At 39.1% G+C, this 22004-nt stretch overlaps 2 protein-coding genes, 1 non-coding gene and 1 pseudogene across 7 annotated transcripts; 1 reads left to right on the forward strand and 3 right to left on the reverse strand.

The window, feature by feature from the left end:
• Positions 1-3205: 3205 nt before the first annotated feature.
• On the reverse strand, positions 3206-6159 carry LOC131333959 (proteasome subunit alpha type-4-like; annotated as a pseudogene).
• On the reverse strand, positions 5359-5465 carry LOC131334944 (small nucleolar RNA snoR100). The gene has a single exon (XR_009202345.1). It is a non-coding gene; the product is annotated as a small nucleolar RNA snoR100 (small nucleolar RNA).
• An 877-nt stretch (positions 6160-7036) lies between the features above and the next one.
• LOC131333954 (uncharacterized) lies at positions 7037-11600 on the forward strand. Of its 4 annotated transcripts, XM_058368799.1 has the most exons (11): positions 7037-7108; positions 7570-7710; positions 7825-7881; positions 8029-8091; positions 8215-8283; positions 8378-8470; positions 8964-9068; positions 9152-9229; positions 9346-9474; positions 10747-10852; positions 11067-11600. In XM_058368799.1, exons 2-11 carry the CDS (start codon positions 7603-7605, stop codon positions 11249-11251), a joined length of 993 nt encoding a protein of 330 aa, XP_058224782.1. In that variant the 5' UTR covers positions 7037-7108; positions 7570-7602; the 3' UTR covers positions 11252-11600. The 4 variants fall into 4 exon arrangements, with proteins under 4 accessions (XP_058224782.1, XP_058224785.1, XP_058224783.1 ...); XM_058368802.1 differs by lacking the exon at positions 7037-7108 and having other exon boundaries at positions 7115-7710; positions 7859-7881; positions 8029-8110; XM_058368800.1 differs by lacking the exon at positions 7037-7108 and having other exon boundaries at positions 7115-7710; positions 7859-7881.
• Positions 11601-12173: 573 nt separating this feature from the next.
• Positions 12174-18407, reverse strand: LOC131333955 (uncharacterized). Of its 2 annotated transcripts, XM_058368803.1 has the most exons (8): positions 18209-18407; positions 15345-15494; positions 14616-14792; positions 13820-13908; positions 13610-13674; positions 13016-13118; positions 12630-12746; positions 12174-12542 (listed from the first exon to the last, which is right to left on the reverse strand). In XM_058368803.1, exons 1-8 carry the CDS (start codon positions 18309-18311, stop codon positions 12417-12419), a joined length of 930 nt encoding a protein of 309 aa, XP_058224786.1. In that variant the 5' UTR covers positions 18312-18407; the 3' UTR covers positions 12174-12416. The 2 variants fall into 2 exon arrangements, with proteins under 2 accessions (XP_058224786.1, XP_058224787.1); XM_058368804.1 differs by lacking the exon at positions 15345-15494 and having other exon boundaries at positions 18209-18353.
• Between the last annotated feature and the right edge of the window lie 3597 nt (positions 18408-22004).

The following is a 22004-nucleotide window of genomic DNA, read 5'->3' on the forward strand; positions in this document are numbered from 1 at the left end:
TTACTTTTTGGTGTACTGGGTCTTTCTGAAACAAGCAAAAGTCATGATAAATGGGTCCGGTCAAGGAAGAGAGGCAACATTACAAACTATTTGTAAAAACAAGTACAATTAACTTGCATACGAGATGTAACAGGTAAGAGATTTTTCTTATTGATTACTATGAAAACGCAAGAATGCTTATTTACTTTCTCATTTGTGTATGAGTATCAGGCGTAAATTATTAATTTGCATGAAAGAAAATTTAGTGACTTAAAATTGTGATTGGCACATAACATCGTCTCTACTTTCTAAAAGGCCAAATTGAATCAGGTGTGTACTTAGGTGCCATGAAAAATAGCTCAGGAGCTCAACTCTACTTCTAATGTGCTAATCTAATTATTTTAATAATACTTACTTTTGTCCATCAAATAAAAAAAAAACATCGCCTCTACCTACCAAATATATTTTACAGGTGATTGTAGTTAGTTTGTCTTGAAAAAGAAAGTTTACCGTTTTACTAAAATAAACATGTAACTATGTATACTTGGAAGAAACTGCGAACACAAGTCGAATGTAGTCCTCCATTAGTGAGCTTAATCAACCCCAACCAGGATTTGCTTGAGGGAGAGTCGATGACTAAACAAAAGGGATGGATATGCATAGAATTCAACTGTTTATGAGGACGAGTTCGATTCAAAGTTTAGGCTAGGGTGGATAAACAATACACGAAAAGATGAAGGGTGAAAGAAGAAATAAGAAGAGTTGAGGAAAACTGTGGTCTTTTTAATTTCCTGGTGAGCAAGAAACCGTGGTTTGGTCTGCTCCCTTCGCTGTGGTTTTGGCAGTCAGAATAAGTAGTACTCTTTCCGTCCCATTCTAGTTATTCATTTTCGTTTTTCGTGTCGTTCTTTCAACGTTTATATTTTTCAATACAAATCTTTAAAAATATGCAATATAGATCTTATTTGATAGTTCTCGATTAGATTTATAATACAAAATTTTTAAAATTATAAAAAATAATATAAATTGAGAGATATAAGCGTTGAAAGAACAACACGAAAAACGAAAATGAACAACTAAAATGGAATGAACGGAGTAGTAGAATAGAATATGATTCAGGTTTTCAAAAAAGTGGGCCGGCCCGATAATCTCTCCCTATTTGTTTTATGGAGGTGAGAAAAGAACCATTCATTACGGGAATTAAGTGATTTGGTTCTATGAGTTAATTTATATTAATTGTTTCTGTTCAAGATCAATCTGAAAGCGAATAGATATCAATAAAAGTAATTATATAAACATATAGTATGAATTTTTTTTTGTACTTGTATTTTATGGGAGTAAACTTTTTAAAAGTCGACTAGTGCCTATAGTGAATTTTAGTGACAGTTTGATGACGTTGGAATGGATTTCGTTGTAAACTAGTATATGTTTTTATTTAATTATTTCATCCAACTTTTGAATGCTACAAATGATTTACAATCTTCGTATGTTAAAATGATTTGGATTAGTCCAGTTTTATAAAAAGTTTGATTACTTTTCATAACCTTCTATCCGCAAGATAATTCTTTTTTTTTTTTTTTTTGATGTATTGGTTTTAGAGAAATGATATTGACACTCCAAAAATTGATGCAGGCATTCCAAAAAATAAAGGAAAGTGGCTTTGGAATTACACTGATTTTGGAGTGCATGCATCAATTTTTTGAGTGTCAATATCATTTTCCTTGATTTTATTCCCTTGTTATCAACGAAAGATATCCGCAAGAATTAAGAGTAGCTTGATTTTTTATTCACTACACCTCGAACCAATTCTGTCCCTGCTCACCCTTATATTTTCTATCTGGTTTCTCTACTCGATAGTCCATTAACTTTACCTCTATTGTCAGGAAAAATATTGGGCAGTGCTGGAACACTCTATGCTTGTCTCTTTACCTCAACACTATCCAAATCAAAATTCCTATTCCAAATACAACTTAACATGATCTTCGACTGCGTGTGATTTGCTAAAAACCAGAGCTCAAACAGAAAAAAAGAAGCTCATTATATAGCAAGATTGAGTAGGAGAAAACCAAATTACCCAAGACTATTGGAAGTCCTAAAATCGAAAGGTTGTAGTCCCTTAGCGAGCATTCAGCCCGTAAAATTTAGTTCGAAGCACAAAAGCACACCTCCGTCGCTTCATATACTTCGTGGGCAGAGGAGGTAAACTATCTCGACTAATCTCGGGTTCTGTTAGAGTTCAATACTTGCTGATGTGTGGACTGTTATTTTCCCTCCTGTGAGCACCAGGGAAAACGGAGGTCAACAATCCAACCCTCTTTCATATATAGAGTTGTAAACAAGTCAAGCAAAATACTCCTACTAGAATACCAATGCTAATAATGCTCAAGCCACTTTCTAAGTCAGCTTCGAAACAGTACTTATATTACAAGAAAAGCTTCATCCTCCAATCGCTTTGCAAGCACAATCATCTCTCTCTCTCTCTCTCTCTCTCTCCAATGGCTTTCCAAGAACTGTTCAGCAAGTCCAAATTTCTGTATCGGGGATGCAACAGAAAACACATGGGTACAAGGAACAAAATGACAGACTCTGAAGTCGTAAGTCAAGGACCATCTGAACTGATAAAGAACCAAACGGAAAAATGAAGTATCTTACAGAAATAACTACTTGAGTACAAGTTTTTGCAAGGGTTCACAATAACCACTAGTTCGTAACCATGATTCTGTCAGCCGCTCATCGACCATCATCTAAATTAGAAAAGACAAGAGGCTGAAAAGCAAGAGCACCATTTACGATTGATGTCAGTTGTGTTATGCAATATTTGAAATTGACGATAGAACCAGGTATGCAGCATAATTTCTCTAAGTACAGAAGAGTTTGAATTTCTATTTAAGAATGAAGCATACCATGTTCGTATAAAGATAAGGAATACTTGATTTCCAACCAAAAGATATACTTGTTATCATTGCAAGATAAAGCATGCCAGATTGCCAACTAAAGATAGCTCAAACAGAAGAAAAAAAATATGAGAAAACTGCAAATAAGCCCTGAAGAGTCTGATTTGATGATGTCAAATATTTGAAAGTACACCCAACAGAGGTTCAAGACATAAACAAAAACAAGCATATTGATACCAACATAAATTATCCCGCATACGTTTTGCGAAATCATAATCCATGAGCCATCAGAGTAGCCCATAAACCTAGGTCAGACAGTCCATAAGGCTAGGTCTGAATCGAGATAGTAATTTAAGATGCCTCAGCAGCTGGTTGGGTCAACCCAAACTTCACTAACAACTTGCTAAGGGAATCTGAAGAGCTCACCTGGTACTTAACTTTCCCAGAAGAGACGAAAACCTCAGCTAGTTCAAGCTTATCAGAAGTAAGACTAGTGCTGTCCATAGTCTTGCTTAGCACCTTGAGTGCCAGTTGTACCGCCTCTTCCCTTGTGATCTCATCCTTGTAATCCTGCTTGAGCATTGACTGAACCCCCTGGTTGTTTGCACCGATTGCTGCAGCTTTCCAACCACCATAGTTTCCACTTGGGTCGCTCATGTAAAGCTGGAACTGTAGTTCAATCCCAACCGGCAAATAGAAATGAAACACCAAACGGACGAAGCCCGCCAAACTGAGTGTATCCTTGTTTGGTGTCACATAGAGACTGAACTAGCTGTTCAACTGGCATAGGCTCTTGGTAAGAAAAAGTATATCGCTGGGCCTGGACCCTGGCTGTGTTGATTAGAATGTTTGCGTCGGACATGATTCCAACAAGGCACATGCAACGTGGTCTGAAGAAGCTTGGAAGTGACTTTCTTTTCTCCAACTAGAACAACCCCATCTTTGGATGGTATCCCAATAGCAGTCCCAGCATTCCCAATTGCTTCCATAGCATATTCAACTTGGTAGAGACGACCTTCTGGGGAGAAGATTGTTGTACGGCTGTCATACCTTCGAGACTTCTAACATAAAACACAGGAACCTTGGCAGATTATTCACGGGAAAAAAAATTTACGTTGAAGATTATTGTTCTTGATAATGGGTGCATGCACTGAACAACACAACAATCAACAAGAAACACCGAGTAACAGGAACAATGATTTAAAATAGTTTGAGGGCTCAAAGCTAGATATACATACTGATATACATAAAATTCATAACCAAATATTCTGCATCCAAGAAACTACACAAATTTAGTTTTAGTGAGAGTGCACTTTTCTATCAAGTGACTATTTGAGGAAGGAACAAAATTTTGTTTTGTTTCCATCAAACAGCAGAAACATTTCTGTTTCCCGGAACACCCAAAAGAAACATTATTGCAATTCCAAAAAATTTATGTTTTTTCCCGGAAAGATGTCAAAATTGTACAAAACAAACCCAAACATGAGTTCTTTTGACAGATACCCAAACATGAGATTTTCTTACATACTCAAATCCTTTTGACATTTCTAATGTTCCAGCTAAGTTTGTGAAATGTTTTCCAAACTTGGAATGAATACCTTTAGGCTACTAGGTGATACTTTATCATACCTACCCAATGCTGCATTTGGACAGACACCAAAGAACAATTAGAAATTTTACATCTTTTAAGGACGCCAAACTAGTCAAATTTACAAGCAACAAATTCTGAACAATAACATTAAAAGGCTCCATTTGGATACCCGGTTATTCAAACACTTAGGGATTTCAAATGTCTATTCATATCAAATCGACCATTTGGATACACTCGGTACTTTGAAGGACTTCAAATTGACGGAATTTACTTTGTTCGGAAAAATTATACACGTGATGCATTTGAAGTCATGGCTTTACAAGTTCATTGATTCCAGATTTTGGTACTACTAAAAAACACCAAGCTCAAAAAGAAAGTAGGTGGAGGTAAAGTTACATCTTCATTCTTCAAGACAAACTAAACATGCAAAATCGAAAATGGACAAGCCAGGGTTCCTGGTCTGTTGAAGGGCTTGTAGCCCAATGGTATTTCCTAGTCCTTGTAGCAGGCTGAGGTTTGAGCCCCGTCAGGGGAGTTTGTGGTTCAAGTCTATGGACAGCCTTTGGACCGCATGTGGACTAACTTACTAACTACCCCCTAACTCCGGTTGATGTATACCGCTTAGCAAAAAAAAGAAGAAGACAGACAATGCACTAAAATCGCTAGGTTCTAACCAGGCAGAAAAGAGGCGCCTGGGCGACTAACTTTTAGAACTGTGGGCAGGACATGACATTCTTGTATCCACAGTTAGATCAGATGCAACAACAACAGAACCCATGTAGACCCCAATCATTGGGGGTATGGGAGGGGAAGGATTGGAGACAGACCTAACCTTTGGCAATATGCACAAAGTGGCTGCTCTCAAAATACCACTGAAACAGTGCCCCCTATACCTATTTTGTTGCGGAACCATGCCCCCAAATCAAATCCGAGTAGCATAAGAGAGGATAGGCCTAGAGACCCAATTCAATTATGTACACATTATCATGCTTCCTTCATTGATAGTCGAGCATCGGTATGCACAATTAAAAGGAAAGTACAAAATTAAAAGGAAACAAATAGGTCCGTACTTTGGATACTGTTATAACAATCCTATAAGTTCGTAAACAAAAAAAGAAAAACCTAACTCGTCAGTCTCAGAAACTAGTAAATCCAAAACTACAAGTAGTGGCACCAAAATTAGAAAGCGTAGAGATTTAGCGGAGCACCAATTTCACTCTCCTTTAGAGAGAGAGAGAGAGAGAGAGAGGCTTGGATCAAGGTAAACGCGGTCGGAAAATTTCCAAGAATTGATGAGAAGCCGAGTTAGAGTGTTGTAATCAAGAGGAGAGCATCGGGGGTCGGGATAACAGAAACAATCCCAATATGGTAGCTGTCATAGAGCGAGAGAGAAAAGAAAAAAAAAAAAAGCAAAACAAGAGCACGAGGCTTCCTGTTGAAAAATACATAACAAAATCTCACTTTCATAATCACAAGAAACCATTAAGGAAACCCGTAAAGCAATAAGATTTACGCAAATTCTTAATCTGTCCGCAAAGACTATAAGAGAGAGAGAGAGAGGGAAAACCTAAGGGCATTTCGGGAGATACTACGAGAGAGAGAGAGAGAGAGAGAGAGAGAGAGAGATACCGTCGAAAGGAGGGAAGAAGTTGACGGAAGGACAGGAGAGAGTCGAGAGTGCTTCAAGCCACTGCTTCAAACCTAGAAAACAGAGACGATAAGAGATAAATTGAGATGAACAGAGAGAGAGAGAGAGAGAGAGAACCGCAGATCTCAGTTCGACTTCGCCTTATAGCGCTGCTCTCTTCACAATCTTCAGACTGGAGACCGAACCCTAAAACTGTGTAATATTGATTGATATGAAGGGGTAATTTTGTAATTACATAGTTTCGGTTCGGTTCAGTTACGAATCGGTTCGGATATCTCATGAACCACAACCAAACTGAACCCATTCGGTTATCAAAATACAATTACTGTTCGAGTACTCATCGGTTCGATCGAGATTGAAATCCCTAGTATTTTAGGAGGTGGAAGAGCTGCCGTTCCTCTAAGGGGTAGTAGCATGCTGTCCCAACTTAGCAGGGCCCATTCCGGTCTTGTTTCGATGATTGAAAATATTCACTTCGTAGAGTTCCTGTTCGAGTACTCATTGGTTCAGTCGAGATTGAAATCCCTAGTATTTTAGGAGGTGGGAGAGCTGCCGTCCCTTTAAGGGGTAGTAGTATGCTGTCCCAACTGAGCAGGCCCATTCCAGTCTCGCTTCGATGATCGAAAATATTCACTTCGTATAGCTCGTTGAGTAAAAATATACCAAAAATTAGTTTCATCAGATATCATTTGCCTGAACGGAACAATTTTATTTTGAAAAGAATGGATCCGAAACACTGGATCAAATCCACTGGAACCTATTATTGGCAACTTATATGTATTCTAATAAGACACTTAATAATATCCGATCGAGTTGATTTATAGAACACTTATTCTACTTGACGAGCTCAACATGATGAACTTTTTCGATCATCAAAGCAAGACCAGAACAGGCCCCGCTCGGCCAGGACAGCAGCGCCCCCGCCTCCAGTATTTTATTTGTCAAACCGAAATATTTTGCCCCTCTCTCTCCCTCCCCCTCCCCCTCCAGCACCAGGTATGCTCGACTCTCTAGTCTGTCTCTACCTCCCTCTGTGTTTATATGGATTATGACAAACTTCATTGAGGGTTTCCGTTAATGGCTACGGGCTCGAACTTATTACCGTCTGGGAATTAGAATATCCATTGTGATTCTTGATCAGATTTGTGTTTATTGAACCTTTTTATTAGTTGGGTTTGATGGATTTATTTGATTACTTCTGTTCCTACAAAACAAATATCACTTTTCGATTCTTCTTTAAGATAGTCTTCTAGTTTTTTAGTTTGACTGCCGCTTAAATATTTCGTTCCCAGATGCTTTAACATGTTGCTGAAGTTTGTATGTTGCTGTGTGTTATCCAATTTGTGGTTTTAACTTTCCTAATTAATGTGCATTTGTTGTCCAAAATGTGCTTTTTTCTTTATAATTATCGTGCGGCGTATTATGGTGCATAACTTTCACCCACTAATTCGGTTTAGTGTGATCTAGCGTGCTTGGATGCAAGTGCAGCAATGGAAACTGAAAAGAAACTCGAGATTGCGGCACTGCTCAAAGTTCTTCCCCCTGTAGAGTTCTGTTGTGTGTATGGCTCAGCTCTCCATCCAAACAATACTGATAAGGTAAACCTTTTCCTATACCTTTTATAAGTTCTTGAAGAGATTTCTTTTTCTTTTTCTTTTATATTGCATAGCTTATTCTGCTTGTTCTTTTTATCGTGTGCCTTTCTGCTTTAGTCATCGATGGTTGATTATATTCTTGGTGTAGCAGATCCTTTGCAATGGCATACTGAGGCAAGTGTTGAATCGCAAGTCACAACCCCTTCCAGATTTTTTTCCCCTCTTCTTTCCCCATATGTTTCGTGTTTGACCTCTTCTGCATAAAAGAGAACATCTAAAATTTGCATAGATTCTAATTTTTGTTCCCCTTTCATGACCCAGAATATGAAAATTAACCGAGATCACTATGCCTCATGGATGGTACACCTCGGTGGTGCAAAGCTGGTTTTTTTCTCTACCCCTGGTTTACATTCTTTCTTTATTTTTTGCTTTCCTTTGGTCTTCAAGAAGTAAAAGGATGTAGTTCCTCCTAGTGATGATGATTCTATATTTGGTTGGTTATGTCAGATTACTGAAGTTGCTGATGAAATTGGTGTTGGGGTGCACTTCAACCCATTTGTTACTTGGAAGGACAAGGTACTCGCAATCCAACCATTTCTACCCTTGCATGCTGGGTTTTTCACTTTCTCCTTGAAATGTTTCACTTTCACCTTTATGCATTATTTGACAGATGTACAAGTACGGAGTGGTTCGGATGGATGACTTAATACGGGACATACTAAATTGGGAGAGGTTCTATTTGAGTGGTCGTCTACAAAAACCTGTATGTCTTCCCTAGAACGCCTATTTCTCATCTTTATATGGGTGTTTCTAATCTTGTTATTTAAAAAACATGGCATGAATGAGGTGAATAGAAGAAGTCTATGACCAGTTTTCGTTATCTTATCTGCTGAGTTGGCATATTTTTTTATCATGGTGAATATGGAGCGGCGTCAGAAAAAATGATTGCGAGGATTGGAAGATTACTTTTAGGGTTAGCCTTTGTAGATGTCAGGAGGGATGTGTAGGATTCTTCATTGCCCTTCTTTCATTTGAGACTTCGAGTTGATTCTTTGGCATCTTTTCTTTCTTTGTTTTTGAACAAGTGATTATTTTAAAGAGCATCAGGGTGATATAACCCACAGCTGGAACAAAAGAAGTTATCTTATCCCCCATTTTGTGGTGCGCTGTCATACTTTGTCTAAGTTATTCTGCTGTTAATTGTTTCCTGTTGCCACAGATGTTATTCTTCATCTTCTCTATTTCCGCTCCTCTAGGTTCGTGTACTTGTGGATAACTTGGATATAGGAAATATAAACTCTGTTAATTTGAGGGCTGCAACCTCTGCTGCTCTGCTGCTTTCTCCATCTAGATTCTCAGAGGTTTGCTTCTTGCCATTCTCAAGACTTGTGGTTACAATATATATATTCTTTACACTGGTTAGAGAGTTTGATTTATTCTGCAGGAAAATCTTTATGCCACGATATGCAGTCTCTCATACATGGGGGACTTGAGAATGTTCTTTGCAGAGGACAAGCATAAGGTGAGCCAATTGGCTATTGCGCAAAAGAATAAAGATATATGTACCCATGGCCAACAGCCAAAATTAGCCCTTGCATTCGTTTATTGTATGTTTGCCATCTACTTTACTTGCTACAGGTGAACAAGATTGTACAAGGGCAATTTACATTATTCCAATCAATGTATAAGCCATTTCTTGAAGAATTTGCAACCAAGGATTTGCTGATATTCACTTCATCTGTTGGTAACCAAATAAATGTTTCTCAGGTTTGTACTGACAAGTCCTATAAGCAAAGCTGCTTTTCTTATTTCCTCATCATTGGCCTAGTAACTTGGGCATGAATTTCACACATTATATGTATAAACAGGAACCTTCAGTTCCTCCAGCCCAATCTGACCATTAGTCATGAAGATGTTAACTAGCATGAGCATCATATTACAAGATTTAGGAAGATGGTTTCAGCTAATGCTTATTTTTCATTGGATAAACCTAATTACCACCGTGATCATAAGTAGGTCACTGGCTAAAGCCAGAAACTTGTTACCTTCATTTGGTTCAGAAGTGACCACAACCCTCTTTTGGCTTGGATTAATGAAGTGTGAAATTATTGACTAGCTTGAGTTGGGCATAGTTTTGGCATGAGATTTTGTGCTTTAACCACTTCAGAGTTTCTAGATCGCTTTAATAGCCTTCTCCAAACGTTTCTTTTTCTTCCCTTTCACCTTCGTCTCAATGTGACAGGCTGACTAATTCCAACCTTGGTAATGCGGGTCTCTCTCTCTCTCTCTCTGTGTGATTGCACGTGCGTGCATGTGTGTACATACATATGAAATGCCTGTATGTATATTTGCGTTGTTTGTGCGACAAGGTGATGCGCAGAAAGTTCTGGATTGTTAACCTGTTCAAGTTAGGAGAATTGAGAATTCCCTCCCCCCCATCTCCTGCCTACTATTTCCAAACTCATTTTGGAGTGCATTCGTCCTCGTAGATCTGTTGAAATAGAATAGTGATGCATGACAAGAGGTGATATACTAAGTCAAACTAATTGAGATTATTTGTCAACTTCTAAACCACGGGGATTATGTGTTTTTGGGCCAAACAACTAGCAGATAAACTGCGAAACATTTAGCAGATAAAGTGTAATTACCCCTTTTCATCTTGGGTATGTATTAGAATAGTAGTACAATTTAATTGCTGATCCGACATGTTCACAACATGCTGCTTAAATATGCATGCAATCTTTTCTCAGGTTGTGCAGTGTTCAGGCCTCGTAAAGCTATTTTCACTTTGTTATAATCTCTTTGTGCAACTGATTACATTGGCAAACAAGTGCATTTTTCTTATTTTGGCTAGGTGTGTTACGACCAGTGTCTTCCTTATGTCAATGAAAGATATTTTTCATCTTTTAGCACCTGGGCAAGAGTCATGATTAATCCTCACTGAAATTTAAGTTCTATGGTATTCAAATGGTATCTGGCATGCATGCTCGTTATCAACTTCACTCCTATAGCTGATGTGTTTCAACCTCGCAAAACCAGGATTGTGGTTTATCTGCAGCTTCCTCCCTTGTTTCTCGTCTTCCTTCGGCTATCAGAAGTGATATGGCATTAAAGTTGGGGAATAAGACACAGCTGAGTGAATCTGGTATGACCTTTGGGATTTGGAGATTTGATCCAGCATTTATAGATGAATTTGAACAGTTATTTCAGTCATAAGTGCGATAAGCATTGCGTAGTTGGCATATTTCTAACATTATACTTACCCCCTTATAGTTCTGGGGTCGTCTTCTTTTTCTTTCTTTTTTTTTTTTTTTCCTCAAAATGCTGAATTTGCTGACTCGATATGGGAATGGGAGCAGGTCAAGTCACACATGAACTTGCGATTCCTTCAAGAGAAGCAGCAGCAGAATGCATGCGGAAGATTGTGAGGTGTAGGGTTATGGTTTCAAGTGCCAGGCAAGCAGTATCTGGTCTCCTGACTATTGGTGCTGTTCATGGAGTTAGATATGTTGCAAATAAAATGCGCAAGGCTTGGAAATCCTAGACATGACCTTTCATCGGTAATTTTTTCTGTTCCTTTTGTCGAAGAGAGATCACTATGACGTGTTTCTAGTTGCATGGCGGAGCTTTTTGAAGATGAAGAAAGGGAGTTCTTGGAATAACTTTTGTGAATTTCTTTTCTGGCGCTTGAGTTTTTTTTTTTTGCAAAAGAGAAGGTTTCTTGGAAAGAAACCAAGAAACCTTTTTTTTTGGTTATCGGCTTTCTTAGAAAGAAACTTGAGGGGCTGAAAAAATGATTTCACAAGGCTGGAGATGCCATTTTGTCTTTGTTTTAGGAGTATACAGATGTTTGTACTTTACAATGTCGAAATGAAATTACAAAATTTTCAGCCTCTGATTTCCTTTTCATACAGCAATATCTAGAAAGGGTGAAGATATTAAGCAGTAGTTGATGTGAATTCTTTTATTTATTTTTCCCGTATAACAAATATAAAACCTTTTTTTTTTCCATGATGTTGGATTCTCCTCTTGTTTTTATTTTTCTTTTTTGAAGTAGGGTAAACCGTAAACTTGGAATCCGCCCCCACAATTGCAGGGGGAATTTTCATCTGAATCACAATTGTGCCCCTATACACCATCCCAAAGAGTGACCATTAGATCATTTCTGAACTTGAATAATCTACCGTAAATAGATGCATATGCATACTTCAATGGTTAAGGTTAGTTCATCATAGCTTTCAACTCAAATCAGATCTCAGTATCTGTTCTATCCTTTTTGTGTTGCGCAAAGCTGGTGGATAAGCTATTCGCCACAAAAGGAAGGACAGCCATTAGGACACAGATTTGGAAAGAAGATCCAAACTTCTCCACCTGCATTCGTTACCCTCCTCAGAGATTCTCACTTACATTAATTGGTTTGGGTTGGATTGGGTTTGAGTTTTAGGCAGAGATCTTAAGCGCAAAACGGCAAAATGGCAAAGAACATGTTCATTGCAAAGAAAATTTGTACCATATATGCAGCTGGATATCTTATGGCCTCCTCAGGACTTAGCTTTCTAACCAACAGGCAGTTCAGGTGGTTTAGTAATTTCTGGTCCCAAGACGAAATTATTCGAACATTCAGTAATGATTTTGCGGCATAACATTAACCAGGGTAAGGTTACTATTATTATGTCTTTATATATGTCTTGTTGGGTACTGTTACGAGTTCAAGCAGGTGCATCAGCGCAGGAAGGATGCACCTTGTGGACATAAACAGGATCTCCCACTTTAATCATTTTGCCCTTCCCATCAGTAACAGAGTCCATGCAAACCATATTTTGCCCGAAGTACACCTGGAATAAGAATTATAAAGGACATAGATTCGACAAAAATCCTTGAATGGACCAAGAAAATTATGTTTGATCAGAATAATGTCTCACCTTGCCTTGTTGTTTTCTCGTCGGGCGCAAAACTTTATCTGAACGAAACATCGAAAGAGTTACAGTTGGCTCAGACTTGGAGCTTGGGATTGCGGTTTCCTGATTAATTGTGGGCACCTGAAAAAATAATAGAGCAAATAGTGATACGCCTGAGATGGGGAAAATCATATATCTGAGTGATTGAAGTCTGCAGCTTAATGAACTCCAAGACACAAATCAAGCCTTCATATCTTAATAGGGAAAATCCTACAGGGCCACACCCACAAGATTTACAAATTCCCCAAAAAGAATCATCTGTAAGGACAACCTAATTTTTAATGGAACCTAGCAAAGTGCTTAAGAAAAAAATATCAGTTGTCAACAAGATGATAAGGATATCCTTTTACCTTGCAGCGAGAGCATAGCTTGACACCGTGAAATGTAAACCTGTTAATCTTGATCTCGTTCCATAGGTCCTCAGAAAATGGTTCGCAGCCATCAACAAGGATGCTGTGACATTCAGTTGAAAGTGTTACACATCTGAAACTATGTCCACATTATCCATATTGATTATGAAGAGGACCAAGCGATGGAAACAATAAAAGGACAAGAAAAGAAATTTCTTGAATGTGGTAGAGCAAAAGGATATGTAACGTATGACATATGGGGCTAAATAATTGAATATGGTATGCTTCCTTTCAGTTTATCCTTTTTTCTTTTTTTGTGAATAAGATGTTGAGACTTTTAGAGGACCTTTCTATGGTTCATGGATTTAGAAGATGAACTTTTGGAGGAAAAGGAAATGGTAAAAAGAGGATACTGAAGTGAAAAGGCAAACGTTATTTCATTTGCTTCTGTGTCATTACATTTCCTTCTTAATATCCATTGTCTAAATGCATGTCTTAGGGGTTGACTACTGTTATTGCTTTATACGAAGCCTACTTAATGCATGAGTAGAGTACAATGCTTGCTAAATTATGAGAAATGGTCCAAATATATACTTGGGTCTGAAACGGTTGATTGGCAAGGGCTCCTTGAGAAGCTTATTCAGCGCGTTCAATGATTCCTGTAAAAGATAAAATTTTCAGAATTCTGTATTTTATTAGCAAGAATTGTTTGAGATTGTTTTTGTTCTCTTTTTCTTCCCGAACTCCCTCCTTGAGTATATTATCCCTGTACAGCCTGGAAGTCCTAACTCCAGCATTCCTCACCTGGGATAGCAGGAGAAATGGATACCCGTCTGAAAACATAGTTTTGTGCCCGCGAACATAATTAGGGTCTACAACCCTGGTCTCTGTCTCTGCATGAAACCAACAAAAAATTCATGTGAGAGTCACCAAATAGAGCTCCGTAACATAATTTGCTAAAAGCAAAAACTATGGAAATCCATTGAAGGAGCCATGCACAGTGATCTAATATTGCTTTGTTTTGTCCTAAGATGGGGTCAACAAGAACAAAAATCTAGTTTGTAAAGATGGGTAGAAGCTTATTCTATTCTGCTTTATAGTTCAATACAAACCATGAAAGCATGGCCAAATCATCCCTTTAGACGTTCGGACTTTGAGGATTGACATTGTTATCCGAAAATCAACAAAGGGTGAGAGCTGCTTGGGGCAATAACGAGGAGAGACAGAGAAAGGGGAAGAGGGTCATGGTTCTGTTAGGTTTCCTGAACTCCCTCTGGTCTAATGATTAGGTACTATAGATGTAGCATAATAAAGGAATAACAACAGAAAGACAGTGATCCCTATTACATGTCTAGTGATCAATATCACATTTTTAATATTTGTATATTAAGCATCATATTGTTTCATGTTTGTATAGCGGTTCATCCATATTTTGTAACATGACTATGAGATGATTTAGCGTGCATAAACCCCTTTGAGAAGTAAGCTACCCTTAAACTTCCATTTAGCATCAGGACCACAATGTCAGTTCTGGCTAGGCTATACAATGCAGGCATAAGGTTCAATAACCAGTTATAACCAGTTCTAAGTTGAGTGGTACCTTCATTGAAACGCACTAGCCGACTGGGTTTCCCAAGATAATTCAAGAACCATTTGGATGCTTCATTCCCTTCATCAAATGCAGAGCCAGACCACTCCCACACTGAGACACCATCAGCAATTTCACTAGGTTTACTCAGGGGAACCTTTAGCTCATCCATGCCTGGAGCCCTTATCACTGTAGGAGGAAATGAACATTAGTCAAAATATAATCATATCTATGAAGCTATTTCGAAGTAAGCCATATGTCTAAGCTAAGAAAAGCAAACAACCCTCCATTTGAATTCACAAGCTGAAAGAAAACAAGGAATGATAACATTCACAAACCGCCACTGTCGAGAAAAGATGGAAGAATAAAAGCTTGTACAAAACTTTGGATGATAACGGGGATAAATTAGACCATGTCTTTAACTTGATTAGGTATATTAGGTCATAATATATAGACAACATTAAATCTTTTAAAGACTAAACCAATTGACAGATAAATGCTTAAATCTGGCACAAGTTGTTCCAGGTGAACTACTTATTGATCAAGCAATCGAACATGGAATAAGGTAAAATGAAAGGAAAAAAAGACTAATTCTGCAATCAAAACATTAGTATATCATCTTTTTTTGCTGTGAATAGAAACCTTTTGGATCCAAAAATGAAAATCATGTGATGAAACATAATGAAATAGCAGCACAGCTTAGATTTTAGTTGACTGTGTTAAACTGAATCATGCTTTTACCTAAATATGAGCTCTTTGTAGGTATCCAACCCTCAGAGAATGCCTCATTTGGCAGCTCTACTTGAACCAGAGCAAGCTTGGGTTCAACTCGCTGAGTATACGCCCTGCCTTTTGAATTCACAACTAACCATTGTCGATCCCATCGAAATCCTGTATATCCAAACAAAGAGAATACAGAATCATGTTTCATGTAGAAACTTCTTAAACTACATCTTGGCCATTGAGGCCCTGTTAGATCTAAATGTATGAAGTACTAAGGGTGCCCCGCCTGTGCAGCGGATAGGAAGCTTGCTAGATACCTAGTAATCAAGTTTACTCTAGAACAGTCTAATAGAAGCTTATAAGTCGGCTTCTAAGACACTGTTTGATAAAACAGAACACTGATAATTGAGTATTGACTATTGAGAACTTGATGCTGATTTGCTTAAGGTGGAAATTGTTTAACGAAAATAGAATTATATTACAGTATAACAGCTAATATATACGAGAAGCGGAAATCTTCCCATTGTTATTTGTTCCTTTTTTCTTAATTCTTTTTTGTTATAGTGGTGGTATGGTGGCAATTGTGGTGATTGCACTGGTCGTGTTTGTGGTATGGTAGAGGTGGAGAAGATGGTGGTGGGGTAGTGGCTATGGCGATATGGGTGGTGGTAGAGGCAATAGAGGTGTCATAACAATAAAGGTGTCATGGAGGTGGATGGGCGGTTGCTGTGGTGGTAGTGGCATAAGCGGGCTCGAAGGTAAGCTGGTGTAGTGGAGGAGGAAGTGTGGTGGTGGAAACGGCAATAACGGTGGGGTGGAGGCGAGGGTGGTGGATTTGAGAGGGATGATGGTGTGGAGAGGTGGTGGTGGCAGTGGAGTTAGGGGTGATGGTGCTGGTTAGTCCAGTGATGGAGGCGGCGTGGTAGTGGTGGCCATGTGGGAGTGAAGGAGTGGTAATTACTTGATAGAGTGGAGGTGCTAAAGGGGCGGAGGCAGTGAGGTGTTGTTGATGGCATCGATGGTAGCAGCGGTAAGATCAGTGCATATTGATACATATGTATAAGCAGTTAAAAACTAGGACACACAAAGCACATGCGTCCGTGAGTGAGTGGTAGCGCAAGCGTGAAAGTGCCTTTCAAGAACATTCCAAATTAATTACTAAAATTCACAAGAACAATGAGTGAGAGCACGAGCGCAAAGCGAGAATTGAGAGCAGGAGTAGAAGCCCTAAATTATGCAACTAAGGTCACAAATTCAATCTGGATCGTAACTTGTAAGAACTAAAATTTCTCCAGCTTTAAGCCCATTTTTTAAGATGGTATCAACTGTGATTTAGAAATAACCTTAAGCGACTTGCTAAATTGGTATACCAAAACAGTCATTAAGCCTCTCTTCTTCTTTTTTTCCCCTAAACTTGCTTTTATAGAATCCTTTCATTAAAGTGAATTCTTTTAGGCCCCGTTTGATAACCGGACTATGTCTTAGGATTGGACAACCAATCCCAAGGACCTCCCAAACCCCTGTTTGATAACCGGATTATTACTCCATTGGGATGAGCAAACCCCTGTTTGATAACCGGATTATTACTCCATTGGGATGAGCAAACCCCTGTTTGATAACCGGATTATTACTCCATTGGAATGAGCAGTGAGCTCCATAGGGGTATTAGCAATACCCCAAGGACTTGGTATTCGCAGTCCAATCCCTTCCCTTAACACTACAATGACCAAACTCTCCCTCCCCTTCCTCCCTGCTCAAGCCATACCAGTTGCCGGTCTGCTCCAGTTCCCCTCCCATGGCCGCTAGAGCTCGGACGCTGACAGCGGCTTTGAGCTCGGCCCGTGAAGAGAGTGAAGAGATGATGCTGTGGTTGAGATGGATTTGGAGAGAGAAGGGAGGTTGATCGGAGGGGTTGACTTTTCCGGTGTGAGACGTGTTGGTTGATTTTGCCGGTGTGAGACTGGTTTGGGGTATTTTTTGGGTCGGAAAGTCTACCCTTATCGATCCAAAATCCTGATCGGAATCCCGACGCCCTGCCGGGCACATTTCGGCCACCGAACGGCCGATCTAAGCCATCCAAAAATTCTATAAAAAAAACCGAGTGGCCCGTGTTGGAATAAACGGCATCTGACGGATGTAGATGACCAATCCAAACAATCAATTTTTGTGTTTGGATCGGCCAAAAATAGAGTACTTGGATCGGCCACCTACACACGTCGGATGCCATTTATTCTTGTGCCGGGCCCACTCGGTTTTTTTTTTTTTAGAATTTTTGAACGGTTCGGATTGGCCGGGCCGTCCGGTGGCTGGAATGTGCCTAACGGGGCGTCGGGATTTTGGCCGTCGGGACTGTAGCTTTACTCTTTTTCGGTTGGGTTTGAGAGGAAGAGTAAAGTTAGAGAGAGAGAGAGAGAGAGAGAGAGAAGGGGTGGGGGTGTGTGTGTGTGTGGGGGGGGGGGGGGGGGGTTTGTGTGTCCTGGGTTTGTTTTTTTGTTGCTGGATTTATTTTGGTTTTGCCGTTTTGCAAGGGGGAAAAAAAATTTCCAATCATGTCTTCTTACAAATCCCATCAACTAATCCCAAGCAAAACAACCATGCAAATTACAAATTTCATCTCTATACAAATCTCATTTATTTATAAATCTCATATCCTTACAAATTTCACTCACCTAATACTTTTAACAAACGAGACATTAATGTTGTTATCATCTTCCGATTTGTATGGATAGTCATAGATATAAAATAAAAAAAACCAAACGTGAAAGATAGCATTGATGAGATTAACAGAGAATAACCAACAAAATAATCATAAAAGAGAGCACAATTGGACCTCGTCGAATGAGTTAGAACATAGGAAAGAAAAGGGCTTGTTTTTCCTTTACCGGTGGAAGCAAGGGGAGCTTGAGAAACGGAGATGCCGCGGCATGATTTGATAGGGTATACGAAGATTGATTTCACCTCTGCTGCTGTTGTCGACTTGGCCATTCTCTCTCTCTCTCTCTCTCTCTCTCGCTCAATTGCATTTCAATGATTTTATATAGGTGCTCGGCGGCTTGCAGTGACACTTGGGGCGTGGAGGGGTTGTTTCTGCTGGACCCCATGGAAGGATGGGAAATGATACACCCACCGAAGTAACCCTCACCGCACGTCGCCGGGCCTACTCCGGCTACCGGACGGCCAATCCGAACCGTCCAAAAATTCTATAAAAAAAAACTGAGTGAGCTTGCGCGAGAATCAACGGCATCCGACGTGTGTAGGTGCTCGATCCGAACTTTCAAAAATTAGATGATTCGAGCCGTTAAAAATGAAAGTTTGGATCGAGCACCTACACACGTTTGATACCGTTGATTCTCTCATAGGCCCACTCGGTTTTTTATTATAGAATTTTTGGATGGTTCGGATTGGTCGTCCGGTGGCCGGAGTGGGCCCGACGATGTGCGGTAGGTGGTGCGGTGGGGATTGCTTCGGTGGGTGTATCATTTCCCTGGAAGGATTTGGTAGGTTGGACCCACCTCGAAATACACGTGTAATAAACTCGTGTAAAAATCAGGGTAATCTTACCCCTTTTTCTTTTCTTTTTTTCCGGCTACAGCATTTAAGTGGAGTGAAGTGTAGTTGGCCTCATTTACATGCTTTTATGCATATAGACAGGATTCGATCTCCGTAAAACTTGTTCCCTCCCCCAATTCTTTTGAGATAGTTTAGATTAAGATTAACGAATGACAATAAAATAAAATAAAATAAAAACTTAATCTATCAGTGACAAAGGCAAAATAATTAACGAATGACAGTAAAATAAAATAAAAACTTAATCTACCACTGACGTAGACAAAATAATTAACGAATGACAATAAAATGAAATAAAATAAAAACTTAAACTACCAATGACGAAGGCAAAATTTCGAATCGCCGGTAGGGCTGCAAACGAACCGAGCCGCTCGTGAGCGGCTCGTGACTCAGCTCGCTAACGACTCGTTCGAACTCGGTTCATCAAGCAATGAACGAGCTCGAGCCAACATTTTCAACTCATTTCATAAACAAGCCGAGCTCGAGCCACTTGATGCTCGGCTCGTTGAGCTCGTGAGCTGCCATATACAGTACATACATATACCAAACGAGCCATTCGAGCCGAGCTCGAGCTTACATATACACACACACACACACACACACACACACACACATATATATATATATATACACACACACATACATATACCAATACCCATACATGTACCGAACGAGCTATTCGAGCCGAGCCGAGCCGAGCCGAGCCGAGCTCGAGCTTTTGAATATATATTCGAGCCGAGTTCGAGCCCACATATTTCAGCTCGATTCGAGCTCGAGCTAAGGAAAACTAAGGCGAGCCGAGCTCGAGCAAGGCAAAACTCGGCTCGACTCGGCTCGTTTGCAGCCCTAATCGCCGGTACCGAACAAAGGATGGAGTATCTTAAACAACCTCAAATGGGGCCCCCTTTGGAGTATCCATCTAACAACATCTGTAACACATGCTATCACAAAATAAACGTTTTTAGCGAGTTAAATAGGGATGCTGGTCCCGTTCCAGAACCTTAAATAAATATTTGTTTTTTAAAAAATTAATTTCAAGCTTAAAAATAATATATTTACGTAAATAATTTTTCTATAAATATAGATTTTGTTTGATAGATCTTATCAAGATATTTTATACGGTGCAAAAAAAAAATCAAAATTTTATTTTTCATTTACATTATTTTTGAGATTGAAAATATGAAATAAACTGCTTATTTTTTAAGAAGGTTTCTCAAACTGTAGAGCTAACAGTTCAAAAAAGTAGAGTAGAGCTACCCTCCGGTTGAACTAATTGCCCCAGTTGAGATGAGGGTAATTTTTTTTTTTTAATTTTTTCACAGCAATATAAATCAGCGGATTAATTAGTTAATTATTATTAGGGGAGGGGAGGTCACCACATGAGTCGGACAGGCATGGAAATCGAACACAAACAAAAGGTGCTCGACCGATTAACACACCACCCACATTTGAGATAAGGGTAATTCAAAAGGTCAAGATCAAGAATCCCATGGGCAAATGAGAGAGACCTCTCACACTTTCTTTTTGGGTTATATATACTCTGCACTTTTTTTTTGAGATCGCAAGAATAATCACTTTCTAATCTGCTTTGAACTCGATGATGAAATCGAGATTCTGTTAGAAAGAAGAGAATGTATAGCTCTCTCTCTCTCTCTCTGAATTCATGGTGGACCTGGTGGAACCAAAGAGAATAAATTTTCCTTTTGAAATAACCCAGTAGAATAAAATGGAAGAAGATTTCCATATCTCTCTCCTTAACTTTTGAAGGTGGAAAACGGCATATTGGTGAATGCTTGAAATTTAAAAAAATTTGAGATTTTGTTTCTTTTTGAGTTTACTTTAATATTTTTAGGTGTTATCAATTTTTATGGGATCAGTTTATATACAACTTTGTTCAACTTTAAATTGTTGTCTGATATTGCGAAATTGATCTGGTGCTCTTAAATTGACCCCAACATCTTAAAAAAAAATACAAATGAAATTTTTTGAGGGTAGAATATAAGTGAAAGAGATGTCGAAAGGATAAACTGGAATCTGAATCGAACTTTTTATCCACCCATAATGGTCTAGAAGTCATCTCATCTCTTTGCCCTTGCAACATCTCCAACCATACCATCGATCTTTCAAATATTCTTCCATATGTCAATATATAAAATCGAAATGTAAGCTCTCCAAGCCTCTTTGACTCAATTTTTCATTTTAGGTTAAGTATGCGTCCCTCTTTCTTTAGGTTAAGTTTGCCTTTCTCTTTATTTTCATAAGGGTTTAGTTTGGGTAAAATAAGTAACGAGAATTTGAGCGTGATTTCTAATCTTCGCTATCTATTAGTTGTTGTTTTCCGCTTCCCTTTTTCTTTAGGTTAAGTTTGCCTTTTTCCTTTATTTTCATTCATGTTAAGTTTGGATAAAAGAAGTTTCAAGGAGAATTAAAAAATATTTGAGCGCGATTTTCTAATCCTTGTAATTTTAATGTTTGAAAGGGATTGGAATAGGATTAATTATTCTTGCATTTATTTGTCAAATGCAGGCATATATATTGTCAAACTAGGTAGAGATTTCATCTCATTACTTCAATTCCATCCAAAAGAAAAGAAGGCAAATGTTTTTCCTATAATGAAACAATTTTCTAAGGGGAAATTAATGAGTTCATATTCCATATTAAATTTTATGCTCATATTTCAAACTCAAAATAGAGAGAATTTGGGTGTAAGCTCCATACAAGCCCACCCCCCCCCCCCCCCCCCTTTTTTTTTTCTATTGATTTTTTTTTCCATTCCTCCTGCACTCCGGATCCTCACTCTCTCTCCCCGGAGATCGATCCCTTGTCCGACTCCCATCTCGAATAGATGCCTGTCTGACTCTTCTCAGCTGTTGATCTTGCAAATCAACGGCTGAGATGAGCCGAACATTTTTTGCGCCAAAACGACAGAGGCCTGTCCGACTTTTCTCGATCGTTGATCTCGCAAATCAACGGCTGAGATGAGCCGAACACTTCTTGCGCCAAAACGACGTCGTTTTGGTGCAAGAAGTGTTCGGCTCATCTCAGCCGTTGATTTGCGAGATCAACGATCGAGAAAAGTCGAACAGGCCTCTGTCTGGATGGGAGTCGGAC

This window comes from Rhododendron vialii, chromosome 7a (genome assembly GCF_030253575.1).
Source record: "Rhododendron vialii isolate Sample 1 chromosome 7a, ASM3025357v1".
Lineage (NCBI taxonomy): Eukaryota > Viridiplantae > Streptophyta > Magnoliopsida > Ericales > Ericaceae > Rhododendron > Rhododendron vialii.

What these genes read in the sequence shown, in the direction of transcription:
- LOC131333954 (XM_058368799.1), top strand. Translation starts at nt 7,603, where the DNA reads ATGGAAACTGAAAAGAAACTCGAGATTGCGGCACTGCTCAAAGTTCTT. An exon ending in TTGCAGAGGACAAGCATAAG is followed by an intron (nt 9,230 to 9,345) that starts GTGAGCCAATTG and finishes TACTTGCTACAG; the next exon opens with GTGAACAAGATTGTACAAGG. An exon ending in ACCAAATAAATGTTTCTCAG is followed by an intron (nt 9,475 to 10,746) that starts GTTTGTACTGAC and finishes TCGCAAAACCAG; the next exon opens with GATTGTGGTTTATCTGCAGC.
- LOC131333955 (XM_058368803.1), bottom strand. Translation starts at nt 18,311, where the DNA reads ATGGCCAAGTCGACAACAGCAGCAGAGGTGAAATCAATCTTCGTATAC. An exon ending in AGCTCCCCTTGCTTCCACCG is followed by an intron (nt 15,495 to 18,208) that starts GTAAAGGAAAAA and finishes TTGGATATACAG; the next exon opens with GATTTCGATGGGATCGACAA. An exon ending in CATTTCTCCTGCTATCCCAG is followed by an intron (nt 13,675 to 13,819) that starts GTGAGGAATGCT and finishes TATCTTTTACAG; the next exon opens with GAATCATTGAACGCGCTGAA.